The sequence below is a fragment of the Myxocyprinus asiaticus genome, chromosome 16, assembly GCF_019703515.2.
Source record: "Myxocyprinus asiaticus isolate MX2 ecotype Aquarium Trade chromosome 16, UBuf_Myxa_2, whole genome shotgun sequence".
Taxonomy (NCBI): Eukaryota; Metazoa; Chordata; class Actinopteri; order Cypriniformes; family Catostomidae; genus Myxocyprinus; species Myxocyprinus asiaticus.
Genome location: NC_059359.1, coordinates 3451532 through 3468165, shown reverse-complemented (window position 1 = coordinate 3468165; position 16634 = coordinate 3451532). Strand labels below are relative to the sequence as shown.

The 16634-nt window shown below is 37.5% G+C and overlaps 1 protein-coding gene across 2 annotated transcripts in view; it reads right to left on the bottom strand.

Moving 5' to 3' along the window:
• LOC127454299 (protein argonaute-1) overlaps positions 1–16634 on the bottom strand; it is a 59692-nt gene that overhangs the window by 6727 nt on the left and 36331 nt on the right. For both annotated transcript variants that reach the window (XM_051721403.1, XM_051721402.1), the window contains exons 10-18: positions 16273–16395; positions 10586–10719; positions 10315–10499; positions 10056–10215; positions 9853–9943; positions 3994–4188; positions 2680–2814; positions 2502–2603; positions 1999–2198 (exon numbers count right to left, since the gene is read on the bottom strand). In XM_051721403.1, coding sequence (XP_051577363.1) covers positions 1999–2198; positions 2502–2603; positions 2680–2814; positions 3994–4188; positions 9853–9943; positions 10056–10215; positions 10315–10499; positions 10586–10719; positions 16273–16395 — 1325 coding nt within the window. The remainder of the gene's footprint in view (positions 1–1998; positions 2199–2501; positions 2604–2679; positions 2815–3993; positions 4189–9852; positions 9944–10055; positions 10216–10314; positions 10500–10585; positions 10720–16272; positions 16396–16634) is intronic.

Genomic DNA, 16634 nt, shown 5'->3' with positions numbered 1-16634 from the left:
CATAGAATCGGTGTACCAGATGAAGGGGACAAGGATTTTTTTCAGGCAATTTACAGTTTCAAATATATTTTCAAAAAAAAAAAAAAAAAAGTTGCAAAGCAGAGTTAAGCCATTTTATATCATTAAAGGTTAGGTTATAGAATGATACCTTTTATTTTTTGGCTATTTGAAAGCTTTTTCATGACTAAAAAAGTCAAGGGACATGTTTGTCAACATATTTTGATATTGATCCAAATGTTGTCAGAAATAACCTATTTTGTGAGACACAAAGCTTTCTTTACACAAGGAGGCGCTAGTCGGCTCACAAAACTGAATCCTCCATTGATCTGCATTCAAATCTCAGAATGTTTTACATCTCATAATTTTAATTTGGAGAGTAATTTTTAATTAAACCTGATAGTTGCAAGGATTCATACTTGTTAAATCTGCCACAGCAGTATCTATATTATTATAATATTATTATTTTTTTTTAAATCCTCCAGTAACATTTGATTGTGATTGGCCCATTCTGAACAGCGCTGCCAAAAGTAACAGGTGTCACGTGACAGCGGTGTCTATGTGCTGCTTCAGCAGTGGTCTAGTGGTCCGTCGTCGTGTTTTTCCAAAAATAAATACATTTCATTTATTAAATGATTTAAGCAACGTATTTTACGATTTTCTATCATTCAAGAACTTTTTAAAAATGGCTATTTTCAAGGGTTTTCCAGAACTTAAATCTGAAAAAAAAGCCAAATTCAAGTACTTCAAGCACCTTGTACGAACCCTGTTCAAAGATTTCAAACCATACCTATTTTGTGATGGTCAAGACTGTAGTTATCAATATTTTGATGATTTATTTTTTTTCTCACGGGTCTGGAAAAGGTAAAACTCATCATCTCGAGACACCTGCGTTCTGTTCTATTTATTGCGTGACACACAGAATAACAGCGAGATGCTCCGCAGTGGTCTAAGACATCCGTCTAGTGCATGTTTACATAGAAAAATAATTGAAAAACAGCACAGACTAATGCAAAAATGCTTTTTTTTTTTTTTTTTTTGCACAATAAGGCGTTCAGACTGAACAGCCCCTAAGGCAGCATATTAAAGGAATATTCTGGGTTCAATACAAGTTAAGCTCAATCAACAGCATTTGTGGCATAATGTTGATTACCACAAAAATGTATTTCAACTCGTATCTCCTTTTCTTTAAAAAAATAAAAATCAGAAATCTTACAATGGGGGCCTGGGTAGCTCAGTGGTAAAAAGATGCTGACTACCACCCCTGGAGTTTGCTAGCTCGCTAGTTCGAATCCCAGGGCATGCTGAGTGACTCCAGCCAGGTCTCCTAAGCAACCAAATTGGCCTGGTTGCTAGGGAGGGCAGAGTCACATGGGGTAACCTCCTCGTGATCGCTATAATGTGGTTCGTTCTCGGTGGGGAGCGTGGCGAGTTGAGCGTAGTTGCCGCAGTGGATGGCGTGAAGCCTCCACACGTGCTGTCTCCGTGGCAATGCGCTCAACAAGCCACGTGATAAGATGCACGGGTTGATGGTCTCAGATGCGGAGGCAACTGGGATTGTCCTCCGCCACCCGGATTGAGGCGAATCACTACGCGACCACGAGAACCTAAAAGCACATTGGGAATTGGGCATTCCAAATTGGGAGGAAAAAAAAAATATAGATATATATATATATATATATATATATATATATATATATATATATATTACAATGGAAGTGAATGGGGCCAATATGAAAACATTTAAATACTCAATGTTTCAAATGTATAGCAACAAGACGTAAACAATATGAGTGTTAACATGGTTTTACGCGAACCATGTTAACGCGCGTGCTCATCACAATGCATCGGCAAAGGATACAAGCAATGGCCAGTGAGACAGCATAGCTAGCTACTTAGACTATCCTTCACATTGCGAGTGCAACGTACAGTATTGCAAATGCAGTTTCATGTTGTCTTTAATGAAACAAATGGATAAACAATATATATATACACACACACCTGTCATGTTCTTTATCCACTAGATGGTAGCGTGCTCGGAAGGCAACGAGCCTGGCATAGTAGGCTGGTGCTGGAATGGATACGGAGCGGGTACAGCGCACGTATGTGTGGCACAGCTGGTAGGTTAAAATCTGCAGCTCGTCAGCCGTAAAGCGATTGTCGTCCCACAGGACATAGTAGTGAGAGGGTCGGCTGGTGCCCTGAAATGAGGACAACAGAAGATCAAACCAAAAGAAACACCACATCAATAACAATCAAATCTAGAGATGTGTAAAATGACATACTTTTTATTTAAAAATACAATATATGATGATAATGATAAACATGCTTTCAGCTTCTGAATTCAAAGTCATTTTGATATTTACTGGGGCTTAAAGTAAAAAATGTCTAAGTGGTGAAACCATCTGGACACAGTAACACAGATATTCGTGGCTCAAAACTTAATGAGATTTGTACTTCTCTGTATCCCCTTCTACTGTATGTTTGAGTGGAGCACATGTTACCTGAATGCCTGCATGACTACACAAGTAGAAATCAAACTCGAATGGATGCGTGATGCTGGTGTCAACCGTCGTTCCTGCTGGAATGTTCCCACTCTTCCCAATCTGAACAAAGTCACAGATATCAGAATAACCCATCTCCCAAATGACACCTTTAAAATGCTGTTTTCCAGAAACTCACTCTTTCAGACTTGTCGGCACAGAAGAGACGTGTGTGGTGGCGTTTTTGCACTACTATGTAAGTGATGCCTGGCTGGTAGTCTTTCTCCAGTTTGATGCAAGCGTCCCTGATGGCCAACAGCTCATAGTGCAGGATCTAAACACACAGAGGTCACATAAACTGTCAGCATCATGCACTTTTTAATATAACAAGTATTATCTCTGATAACAATAAAAAATGGTCTGGCTGATAGAGATTTAATTTAACTTTTTGATGTGCAACATTGATGTTTTCACTCTGAAATGGCTTAATTTTTTATTTTTTTTATCATTCTTTTCAACAAAACAGCCATTGCTGCCAATTAGATAAAAAAATAAAAGAGGTAAAATACATTAAAAATCTAGTTAAAAATAATCAAGACATGGTTTTCACTAAATAGGGAGAATAATTATTTGATTAAATTTTTTTTATTTAAATTATTTAATAATTTTTTAAACATATATTCAATGTAACAAAAATATTTACCAAGGTACATTTGGTATTTTTATTATTATAATTTTTTTATTATTATTTTATGTTTTTTTACATTTGAAAACAAAATATATTTTTAAAAAATTGCAACGACACAAGCGAATTGATGAATCAGTTTTCAACTGAATCAAACTTATGGCCAAATAAAAGTGCATTAAAATCATTGTGAATATATACTGAATATTCCACTTATATCACCAAGCCCTACTGTCAAGCAACAACAACAAACCAATACATAATATATTCCCAATTCCCATTGTGCTTTAAGTCCTCGTGGTCGCATAGTGATTCGCCTCAGTCCGGGTGGCTGAGGACGAATCCCAGTTGCCTCCGCGTCTGAGACCATCAACCCGCGCATCTTATCACGTGGCTTGTTGAGCGCGTTGCCACGGAGACACAGCGCGTGTGGAGGCTTCACGCCATCCACTGTGGCATCCACGCTCAACTCACCACGCTCCCCACCGAGAACGAACCACATTATAGCATCCACGAGGAGGTTACCCCATGTGACTCTACCCTCCCTAGCAACCGGGCCAATTTGGTTGCTTAGGAGACCTGGCTGGAGTCACTCAGCACGCCCTGGGATTCAAACTAGCGAGCTAGAGAACTTCAGGGGTGGTAGCCAGCGTATTTTACCACTGAGCTACCCAGGCCCCCCAAGAAACTTAATTTGAACCTTTCTGCAAATATTAAGAACTCTGTAGCAAAGTGGAGACATCAATTATAAAGACTGAAACCCAAATTGTAAAATCTATCAAGAAAAATCTGTAACCCAGAAGCAAATATAAGCCAGTAGGGCATTACTTGAGGTAACTGTCCTTCTGGTACCCCATCCCGGTAGAAGATGATTCGTGTGGGTTTGAAGCGAGTTGACTTGTAGAACTGGATGAGCAGTTCTCGAACCATGTATGAGAGATCTTCAATAATCTCTTGTCTGGGCCGCTGGACTCGTACTGTAGCACAGTACCTGCTGGGATGAGCGTCCATACTGCCCACCACCTGTAGAAATTAAGAAAATGATTAACGACCCAGCCGTTTTTCAGCCGTCATTCATTTCTTCCATAGGAATTTCATAAAATCCTTCATAAAACAGTTGTAAGACATGAACAGAACCAACCAGCTCTGAGGTGAAATACAACATTACAAACTTTGATTTGAAGCAAAAAAGTATTTGAATATCGACAATAAGACAAGGGTACAAGACTGCGTACTTAACATCTTAAATGTGGGAATAAACTACAATCCCATGAATGACCTGATCAAATAAAAAGCGATGGAAAAATACATTGACTTAAAGTTGTTGAAACAATACATTTAGATTTTTATAGCAAAATATTAAGATATATAAAACTGAGTGGTTTATAGTGTAGGGAAAGCGATTTGATTGCATCATTCACAGTGCATCATGGGAGTGGGTGGTCGCTGCAGAGCTCTTTTGATGCACTTTGGTAGTACGTTTTCCTTCAGGATCATGGGAAATGTAGTTCTTCATCAGAAATTAACGGACTAATAATAAGAAATAATCAATTAACAACCTCGGAGCTCATGATAGGTCTGTCTTAACAACACATTCATGTACAAATAAGAAAGAAAAAAAAAAAAACAAGGAAAAAAGTTTCACCAGGTGAATTTTATTTTTTTCAGGTGCCTTGGTGTCTTCCCGAGCCTATGTCCTATAAAAAGTTTTTTTCTCTCTGATTAATTATCTCACTAAAAAATAGTTTTTTTCTCTGAAGGACTTTTTTTTAATGTTTATTTTCTCTGAAAAAAAAAAATAAAAATTCTCTATTTTTTTTTCTTTTCTCCCTGATTTTTTTTTTTTCTGAAATGTTTTTTCCCCCAATAGGCAACACATGAGAATTTTCACAAATAGCATTTTATGCTTACTGGTAGTCGCACCTGGTGGCCGATGTTGGTACCAAATGCTAATTGTTAGTTAAGAAATTTTTTTTATTAGTCAGTGTTGCCCCTTGAGAAAAAAAAAAAAATAATAAAAAATCAGAAAAATAATTTCATAGAAAGAAAAATTGCCTGAGGGAAAAAACTTAGTTTAACTTAGCGTAATTTAGTTCGTTTACCTGTAAATTATAATAGAAGTTATAATAAAGTCATAATATTATGTGTATAACTAATTTATTACATGGCTCTCTGGAATACTTGATTCTGATCGGTCAATGGTGCCATCTAGTGGTCTGATATTTCTCAGTAACAACCGCACATCAACGTATCAGACTGCTCAACCACTTTACCACTTCTTGGATCAGTGTGCGATCTCTACAAGTAAGCTAATAAAATAATTTAAACTCAAATCAATGTTTCATGTGCATTTATTTATGTGGCAAGTAGTCTTGTAATAAGCTGGATAATGAGCAGTCAGACGTTCAATAATAACAAAATAAACACCAACAGAGCTCTGACGCAAACCGGAGGGGGATTTCAGCTGTTCAGCAATTTCTTTCCTCTCAATTACATCATTTTAATGCAAATCAATATTTTGTGTCACTGTATTTATTTATTTGTTTAGTAGCCGTGTTATAAGAGATTTAAGGATTTTTTTATAAATGTTTTATTGTCTCTGAAAAATGTTCTATTTTTATTTATTTTTTTTAAAGTTCTTGAATTTTTTTCTCAATTCCACCCCCTTTTATATATATATATATATATATATATGTTGCCTCTTGAGGAGAGAGAAATTGTTTTTTGCCTGAGGACATTGTTTTTGTAGGACATAGGCACTAAGAAGGCTAAAACAAATGTTTTTCCAACTAGCAGTTCAGGGCTTCCGTAGTTTTGTATGTAAACACAGTGGGGGGGAAAACAACATAAATCAAAGAAACTAAAAAATACAAAGCAGCTGTAGAAAGCCTGTAGTGAAGTTACATAGATCTGCTGCCCTCTACTTTCAAAAAACAAACTCCACAGCGAAACCAGTTGCCGTCAGCAGTTTACATCATGTTCCCCAAATAAAAGTCTCGTTGCCACACCCTCCACATCATCAAGCACTCTCTAACCATTCTCAGTTCCCTTCGGCGTGACTCAGCCCTTTGTCACCATTGCTTTGTAACCGTAGAAAGAGTACGAGCTACAAGGTGACATCATTTCCTTCTCGTCCGTGAGTCATCAGTGAGCCATTCTCCCTTTCAAAGCTCTCATCCTGTCCTGCCCACCTCCAGAACACACTTCCTTTCAATCCCTGTACTGTTCTACAGCCAGTTAAGAACATCAAACTGGGCGGCACTTACAGTCACAAAGAGAAGCGGGGTAGCAATTACGGCTTAAAGAATAAGACAAGATGAATAAATCAATTGAAATAAAGGAACAGATGGAACAGAATTCAGGGAGCTCGAGACACCTTTTTGAAAGTTGGAGTACTTTTAACATGATGTCCCTTAAATTTAGTCAATATTTTGTCATGTCACATTCTTTAATATTGGTACATTTTACTCTGACTAAAATGGCATATAATTTTAGTAATATTGATGTCCAAATGAAAACAAAAAACAAAAGCAAATATTCAAACATTTTCTAAAACAAACATTTATTAATTTAAACATGTAGCAAATTTGGAAGCCTTTGGTATTGTTTAGTTACTGTGTTGTGAATTCTTCATGCTTTTAGAAACTACATTTTCGGCATTACTAATTGTAATGTTTAAGATTTTGCGCTGCGTATAGCGTATTATTACAGCAATGGCTTATTCACAACACGAGATACGCATTCTGATTAATGCGTAACAGTTCATGTTTACCTGCAAGTTAATATATAAGTCATAATAAAGTCATAATATTATGTGTAAAGTTGATTAATCTCATTTATTACATGGCTCTCTGGAATACTTGTTTCTGATCGGTCAGTGGCGCCATCTATTGGTCTGATATTTCTCAGTAACAACCGCACATCAACATATCAGACCGCTCATCCGAGTATTGCAAGCCATCTTTCCCACTTCTTAGATCTGTGTGCAATCTCTACAAGAAAGCTAATAAAATAATTTAAACTCAAATCAATGTTTCATGTGCATTTATTTATTCGGCAAGTAGTCTTGTAATAAGCTGGATAATGAGCAGTCAGATGTTCAATCTGACGCAAACCGGAGGGGGATTTCAGCTGATCAGCAATTTCTTTCTTCTCACGTAATTACATAATTTCAATGCAAATCAATATTTTGTGTCACTGTATTTATTTATCTGGTTAGTAGCCGTGTAATAAGCGGGATAATGTACAGTCAGCCAGTTGTTATCGCAAAATAAACCCCTTCAGGGTGATACAAGACTGATCACCCTGTCGAGGTTTATTTTGCACTAACAACTGACTGACTGTACATTATTCTTTAAATAGACTATATAATGTATAGGATGTATTTGAGAAAGGTGATTAGGCTGCTAGTAAAGTACTTCACTTTAGCTCTTTCAGCTCCCGCAAGCTGGTAAATTCCCAAAATACTACGACCTAAAATCTTAAACATTGTTCGCGCATTGGTAATATCTTGTAATTTTGTTTATTTCCTGTCATATTTTCATTAACAGTATGTATAGTATATATAGAACAGTTTCATTATTGTCATGATGCTTATTTTTGATCTCATCTTCATTATTGTAAACTAAATGAAAAAACACAAGTCAATGAAAATTTTCATCAATAATTTTGTCAAAATATTTAGACAAATTTGTCCAAGAGGGTTTTATTGTGCAAACTGTCTAAAAGCACAGCACACTGTCACACACACTGTATTAGGGTTGCTATATATATATATATATATATATATATATATATATATATATACACACACAGGTGCATCTCAATAAATTAGAATGTCGTGGAAAAGTTCATTTATTTCAGTAATTCAACTCAAATTGTGAAACTCGTGTATTAAATAAATTCAATGCACACAGACTGAAGTAGTTTAAGTCTTTGGTTCTTTTAATTGTGATGATTTTGGCTCACATTTAACAAAAACCCACCAATTCACTATCTCAACAAATTAGAATATGGTGACATGCCAATCAGCTAATCAACTCAAAACACCTGCAAAGGTTTCCTGAGCCTTCAAAATGGTCTCTCAGTTTGGTTCACTAGGCTACACAATCATGGGGAAGACTGCTGATCTGACAGTTGTCCAGAAGACAATCATTGACACCCTTCACAAGGAGGGTAAGCCACAAACATTCATTGCCAAAGAAGCTGGCTGTTCACAGAGTGCTGTATCCAAGCATGTTAACAGAAAGTTGAGTGGAAGGAAAAAGTGTGGAAGAAAAAGATGCACAACCAACCGAGAGAACCGCAGCCTTATGAGGATTGTCAAGCAAAATCGATTCAAGAATTTGGGTGAACTTCACAAGGAATGGACTGAGGCTGGGGTCAAGGCATCAAGAGCCACCACACACAGACATGTCAAGGAATTTGGCTACAGTTGTCGTATTCCTCTTGTTAAGCCACTCCTGAACCACAGACAACGTCAGAGGCGTCTTACCTGGGCTAAGGAGAAGAAGAACTGGACTGCTGCCCAGTGGTCCAAAGTCCTCTTTTCAGATGAGAGCAAGTTTTGTATTTCATTTGGAAACCAAGGTCCTAGAGTCTGGAGGAAGGGTGGAGAAGCTCATAGCCCAAGTTGCTTGAAGTCCAGTGTTAAGTTTCCACAGTCTGTGATGATTTGGGGTGCGATGTCATCTGCTGGTGTTGGTCCATTGTGTTTTTTGAAAACCAAAGTCACTGCACCCGTTTAGCAAGAAATTTTGGAGCACTTCATGCTTCCTTCTGCTGACCAGCTTTTTAAAGATGCTGATTTCATTTTCCAGCAGGATTTGGCACCTGCCCACACTGCCAAAAGCACCAGAAGTTGGTTAAATGACCATGGTGTTGGTGTGCTTGACTGGCCAGCAACTCACCAGACCTGAACCCCATAGAGAATCTATGGGGTATTATCAAGAGGAAAATGAGAAACAAGAGACCAAAAAATGCAGATGAGCTGAAGGCCACTGTCAAAGAAACCTGGGCTTCCATACCACCTCAGCAGTGCCACAAACTGATCACCTCCATGCCATGCCGAATTGAGGCAGTAATTAAAGCAAAAGGAGCCCCTACCAAGTATTGAGTACATATACAGTAAATGAACATACTTTCCAGAAGGCCAACAATTCACTAAAAATGTTTTTTTTATTGGTCTTATGATGTATTCTAATTTGTTGAGATAGTGAATTGGTGGGTTTTTGTTAAATGTGAGCCAAAATCATCACAATTAAAAGAACCAAAGACTTAAACTACTTCAGTCTGTGTGCATTGAATTTATTTAATACACGAGTTTCACAATTTGAGTTGAATTACTGAAATAAATGAACTTTTCCACGACATTCTAATTTATTGAGATGCACCTGTATATATATATATATATATATATATATATATATATATATATATATATATATATATATATATATATATATGTGTGTGTGTGTGTGTGTGTGTGTGTGTGTGTGTGTGTGTGTGTGTGTGTGTGTGTATATATATATATATATATAAAAAATAATGTACCGGTAGATAAACTATTCAACCTCACTAATAACCAGTCGGTTGTAAGGAGATCAGTTGTGACCTATCCCTACGTGACTAATAAAAATCTCATTCAATATACCAAAGAAAGTCTAGAGGTAAAGCTGTCATGCTCACAGCAGTAATGGAGGGTTTCTTTCCATCACCAGCCGGAGGGTGAGTAACATCAGCTCCCAGGAAGATCACTGGCTGCTGGAAAACTGCAGACCTGTGAACAGGTTAAAAAAAAGTGTTCATGTTTCCTGAGAATCTAAGAGTTAATTTTCAGTCCTCAAAGATCCACATGAACACATCCAGAGAAATATCCTCGAGCGTCTCACCGTTGATGTGGCACCAGGATGTTATTGATGCCGCCCAGTTTGACGTTGATTTTGAGGCAGAGGTTAGAGAGCGTCTGAGGGGACGTTTTCACCACGTTTTTCACCTGCACACACTGAGTGGCCATTCCAAGAAGAGTGTCTCCAACACGCTTCACTTCAGCTGCACAAACACAACACACATTCACACACATACGAAAAAAACAAAAAAATGTGTTTGAAGGAGTGTGTCTCTCTGTGTGATGTCAGAATCAGATCTCACCATAGACGGGTGTTTTTCCAGGAAGAATAACGATGATGAGCTGAAGGCCAGAGTAAGTGTTCTTCAAATGTCTGAACATGGGCTCCACGCTGTCTGCTCCCTGTGCATACTTACAGAAACATGGCTGGCCCTGGATGGGCATCCCTGCGTCCTTTGAGATCTTGCGCAGCTGGTCGGTGAAGTTTCTGAGGACGAGATCGCTCACATCACCACTGAAATTCATCAACTACTTCTGACTCTTTTAATCTGGAATAAATTTGACCATCCTTACTTGAGCACCTCTTCTCGACACTGTTTCTGCGGGGCGAAGCAGGCGATGGCCCAAACTTTGATCTCAATCCCGTTATAAAACTGTTTTCCTCTCATGTCCCACACACCCTGGTTGGGAGTCGCAATGGCACGATTCTGTTGGGTGACAGAGAAAGAGCGAGAATTTAGAAAATAAACAAATGATATGTTACACTAGTTGTCTAGACTAGAAGCGTTGAAGCGGCACAGCAACTAACAGAACGATAAGCTGTAAAAGCATGAGGCTAAACTTTAGCAACAGTAAAATGCATGAATAACTACAAATATCTCTTTATTTTCAACAGAAATCCATTGCTATAAAACTTGACTTGTTATTTTATAATTAATATTATGTAAGTATTGTTACAACATATAGTTAGAAATGAAAGATAATACAAAGATCCCATGAAATGGCTTGACCAGTGCAGTATTCCTACTAAAAAAGAAAGTTGGGTGGGACAAATTGCACTGTTGATCTCACCGGGTCAATTTGACCCGACTCGTTTATAACAGCACAACAGTCACATTTTGCACATTTTCTCCCCAATACCTAACCTTTCACTAATTTACAAATGTAAAATGTACTAATTTTATATACAGTAAATGCTCTAAATTTACATTATAATATATGTATGTACAGTGTGTATTTATGTATGCGTGTGTGTTACACACATTTGTTCCCATTGACTCCCATTGTTTTTCTATTGAGCTAATAATATGACAACTTGCAGTATGTGTTTGGGTATGTGTGTTTGTTTGTGTGTGCGTATGTGTTTGTGTGTACTTGTGATTTTGTTGGGGTTTGGGTGTGTGGGGTTCAACTTTTGCTTGAACCACACACACACACACACACACACACACACACGTTGGATTTGCTATACTTGTGAGGCCCCTCCATAGACATAATGATTTTTATACTGTACAATCTATATATTCTATCCCCTAACTCTAACCCTACCCCTAAACCTAACCATCACAGAAACCTTTTTGCATTTTTACATAAATAAAAAAAACATCATTTAATATGCCATTTCCCTTGTGAGGACCACCCAAAAGGTCCTCACAACCAGAAATGTCCTCACATAACAGGTTGATACTCAATACTTGGTCCTCACAAGTATAGCAAAACCTGTACACACACACACACACACACCCACACACACAGAGACATACACACATGTGTTCCCATTACATCCATTGACTTCCATTCTTTTTATATTGAGGTAATAATATTGTGACAACTTGTTTGTGTGTGTGTGTGTGTGTACTTGTGATTTTGTCAGCATGTGGGTGTGTGGGGGTTGACTTTTGCTTGAACCACACACACACACACACCCAGAGAGAGACAGACACACACACATGTTCCCATTTGTATCCATTGACTTCTATTCTTTTTATATTGAGGTAATAATATTGTGACAACTTGTGTGTGTGTCACATTTTGCTTGCCTTGAACCACATTTAAATGCTTATTTGGATTCACAGTTATAATCAAGAATATCTTACAGGATCAAATCCAGTTTCCCATTGGCCTTATTTTTTAAAACCCAAGAAACTGCTCTCTTGTTGCTCAAGCATGGAACTTTACGTTTTGCTGTATCTAGAAAAAGTGAATCTGGAGCCAATTCACACACCACTGAATCATCATTGTTTAACATGCAGAGCAGGTGGTTTATACTGGTCGCATTATAAAGCCACTCGAAGTTAGGGATACCCAGCCCACCTGCCCGCCTACTGCAAAAGATAATGTCTCCTGTTGTGTGTGTTTAATCCCAGCCATTTCCTGACAAAACTCACAGTCTTATCGTCCATCTCAACAAGACTACATTACAAAAGAAGTGCTGAATTTTGGCGAGCACAACTTCCCGGACAGCCTGTATGATCGAGGGTAATGGGGATGTATCAATCAATTCCAACCTGTTTACCTATTCATTAGTTATATCGTTCCTCCCAGCCTCCTGCGACATTAATGACATTTATGACCCAGATAACACTAGTTCTCATGTCTGGCATATACTTTTAGGCTTTCCCCATGAATTAAGAATTCGGGAAGCTTGTCACTTTTGGCTTTGTACCACCTTTTTTCCACCTTTTTTCCACCTGTCATAGAAAACAGCACACTTGGTACTCTTCATCTTCAATCCCGACCACTGTAAGAATTTGTTTGCACATGAGATCATGTTGGTAATGACACTCTCCTGTCTAGATGACAACACCACATCATCTGCATAACCTTAGGCAGGGTTTACATCAGGAGGGACACACTTGGAGACATTTGTTCCCATTTTTTCTATTGTTCCTAATGTATTTATATTTATAATATAAATACATATTATTGTGACAACTTATATGTGTGTGCGTGCACATGTGTGTGTGAGGGGGGTAAAAAATAATAATAATTTTGAACTGTTCTACCATTTTAAAGCTTTCTTGTAAGTCTTTGTATGAACCGGGTCAAATTGACCCGGAGGACATTCTTAGGTACTTTTTTTATAGCTTTGTTTACAAATACATTTAAAAAATGTCATTTCCAGGTTTGGATAACCACTGTGGAGGATGTCATGAAGTTTAAGGCCAAACAGTTAAAGTTAAGTTGATGTAAATCAGTGTTAAATGTTTAAATGGGTCAAATTGACCCGTACGATCATTCAAGGGTTAAATATCCAATAGCCTTATTTTACACCAGAGACATGAATCAAGATTTGCTGCTTGCTATTGCAGGGTGTCTGTGGATCCTTAAAAAAGTATTTTAAATTCAGTTTTTAAAACTGAAGGCCTTTAAAAGTCTTAAATATCTTACATATCATAGAAAAGTTCTTTAATATCATTCAATGAAGTCTTAAATTTCTTGACGGAAAGACAAGAGACGTTACTGCCAAGTTAAGGGGCTTTGAGGTAAAGATGCAATGCTGCATTTCTATAAATAAAAAATGCCATCATTCACCTTTAACTGTGTCCTTTGCAACCCGGCTCAGTTTTCTGTTGGCTGAGATATGCATGAGAATTAATAATCTGTTTTTAATGTTTGCACACGTAGTTTACAGCCAAGCGAGCTGAGGGACGAGCCCTCCTCATCTGTCCTCTGTCACATATGAAGTGTTGTAATGTCCGATTCATTCTAGTTAATCGGTTCATTCATGTGAATGAACATATAAAAAAAAACGATAGATCATCTATTGCTATTTATAGGGCTGTCATGGTATGCCGATTAATTAATCACAATTAATCGCAATTAATTGCATACATAAATATTTGCAGAGAAAGCCCATAAAATAGCAACAATTCAGTATATAATGATTAAATAATTATAAATAGTTATATTTAAATAATTATAAATAAAACGTATATATATATATATATATATATATATATATATATATATATATATATATAAAAAAATACAGATAATTAAAATGCATTACATTATTTGGGCACACAAGTAAAGCATTAAAAAAGACGATACAAAAATTGGCTTTAGAATTCAATATAATGTTTGTTTCTATATTATTGAACATAAGCCAATCATTGGTCTACAGTTCACAGCAACCCATTTTGAAAATGAATTTGTCAATCAGTCTGAGATTTATTATGAGGGCTTGTTTAAGGATGCGTCAATGTACAACTGTGTCAGACGGATGCTTTTGGAATGTCTCGGTTGAAACTTAGAAATAAACATCTTGAGATCCCTACGTTCAGATTGGCGCTCCATCAAGCTGTGTTTTGAATACAAGAATGTGTTCTCAACAAGATTGTTGTCTGCTGTCGGTAAGTGTGGTTTGTTCTCTGTATAAGCTGCATGTTGCCTATACAGCTGAAGTGTCGCTTACTGCCCCCTGGAGAAAACATGTGGTACTCCAAGCATGAATTGCTCAGATATAAGGAATATTCCTTATTATGGTCTGGGACATGATTAAGTGCGTACATTTTTTTAACGTATTATTTTTTGTCGAGCAGACTCGGGAAAAGCTCGTCCACGAATTTCACCATATCTCTGCCCTCCTCATGCTCAGGAATTCCAACAATTCGAACGTTATTCCTGCGGTTTCTATTTTCAAGATCTTCAAGCTTTTCAAGGAGATGTTCCACATCAACTTTGGTCACGGGCGGATTAGCGGATGATTCCCTCTCCGAAGATTCCAGAAAATCGTTTTTCAACATCAGACACTCTTGTACCTAACTCAGAGAATTTTATTTCCATCGCCGTGATCGATCGACGTATTACAGCGAGATCCTCCAAGTCAGCAAGAATCTTCGTCAACATCATCGACATGTTGGACAACTGACGCTGGATCTCCTCTCTCACCGCGCCATCCAAATCGAGTCCCCGGTCTGTAGGCCTGTCGGGGCTTTCGTCCTGAACAAGTAAGTGTCTTTTAACATCTCCAGAGCCCGAGGATTTTGACTTCGTTGCCATGTTTTGCAACAAAGGACAAATGTGTAACTGGGTGTATCAGATTTCACCAGATTATAACATGAGAATAATCAAAAATTCAGCAAAGTGCGCAGAGCTCGTCGCTCACACGTCTGCTCCTTGCATGGCGTCCATTTTCCCCTATCAATGCATTATACAGGGGCAGTGGTGGCTCAGCGGTTAAGGCTCTGGGTTACTGATCAGAAGGCCGGGTGTCAAGATGCCACTGTTGGGCCCTTGAGCAAGGCCCTTGACCCTATCTGCTCCAGGGGCGCTGTATCATGGCTGACCCTGCACTCTGACCCCAGCCTAGCCGGGATATGTGAAAAAAAAGAACTTCACTGTACATGTGCAAATGTGTGATAAATTATTTATTTTTTATATAATTAATCACACTGAAATAATGCACTAAATCGACAGCGCTATTATTTATTTATACAGTATGTATTAACATATTATTGCATATAAATAAATGACTCATTTATTGAAAAAGTGGGACTATTTCGACTTAATTATTTTACCTTGCAACAATTGCTGTTTTTTTCCATATTATGATTCTTTTGGAGGTAAAAATCACCATTTTAAACCATCTGAAAAATGTAAACACCATCAAAAGGCAAATTTTGACTACTATTTATTGACTAAAAAAAATATGTACATAAATGGCCTTAAATTCTTTTTAAATCGGCATTAAAAATGTCTTCAATTTACCTTAAACCTGCAGATACAATGTATCCTACGCATAAGGAGGAGGGACATTATCTTTTTCGAAGCATTTTATTGGACATAAATGTGTATATGCCCCTGAGTCTGCAAGCAGAGTTATCATTCATTTTAGTCCATTTCTCTAGATGTGAATGTACATTTTAAATGTGCTTATCTGCCAAAAGTTAATTTTGTCAACTTATAGATGTACACTAGAATATAGATAACCTCGAAGCTAACTCATGGGGTCTTTAAATTAGTAGGCCAGGGCCAAAAAAACATCATGAGCTGGCATTTGATGTAATGATCAGAAGTTGTTTAAGCATTTAATGAAAACTCTTTAGCACCAAAAATATAGAAATTGGGTGTCCGTCAACAGACAACAGCTGTTTTCAGTGTAGACAGCGCTGTTGCATTTAAGAATGGGAGCAATCTAATTTTGTCTGGTTTGCTACAAACATCAAGTGTAGACAATGTTACAGAACCTGTTACAGAAGGTGTAAAGTAGTTAAAGGATGAAGATATGACTGGATACGTTCTGTTGTGTGTCTTACCCGACCACCGTACTGCAGGATCGGTGCAGGCAGAACTCTCCCCGTCACCTCTGCCATGTCGTCCTTCACCTTGATACCAAACTCTTGAATGTACGGGTCAAGATTAAAATTTGCATTCTTCATCTGGGGAAAAAGAAACACAAAAATATGATTATGACTCTTACAGATTCAAGTCTTAGACCAAAACCAAACTATGCATTGGATGTTTATGTACTTAGTGCGTAGTGTAGCAACCCGGTGTGCAATTATTCAGATAGCAAGATATAAACATGCTTATAAGATTATTTAACTTGCTCAGCAAGACTCTCTTCAAACTGTTGCCCTGCAATGTCTGTAGCTGACCTGAAAGTGTTCACGCTAAT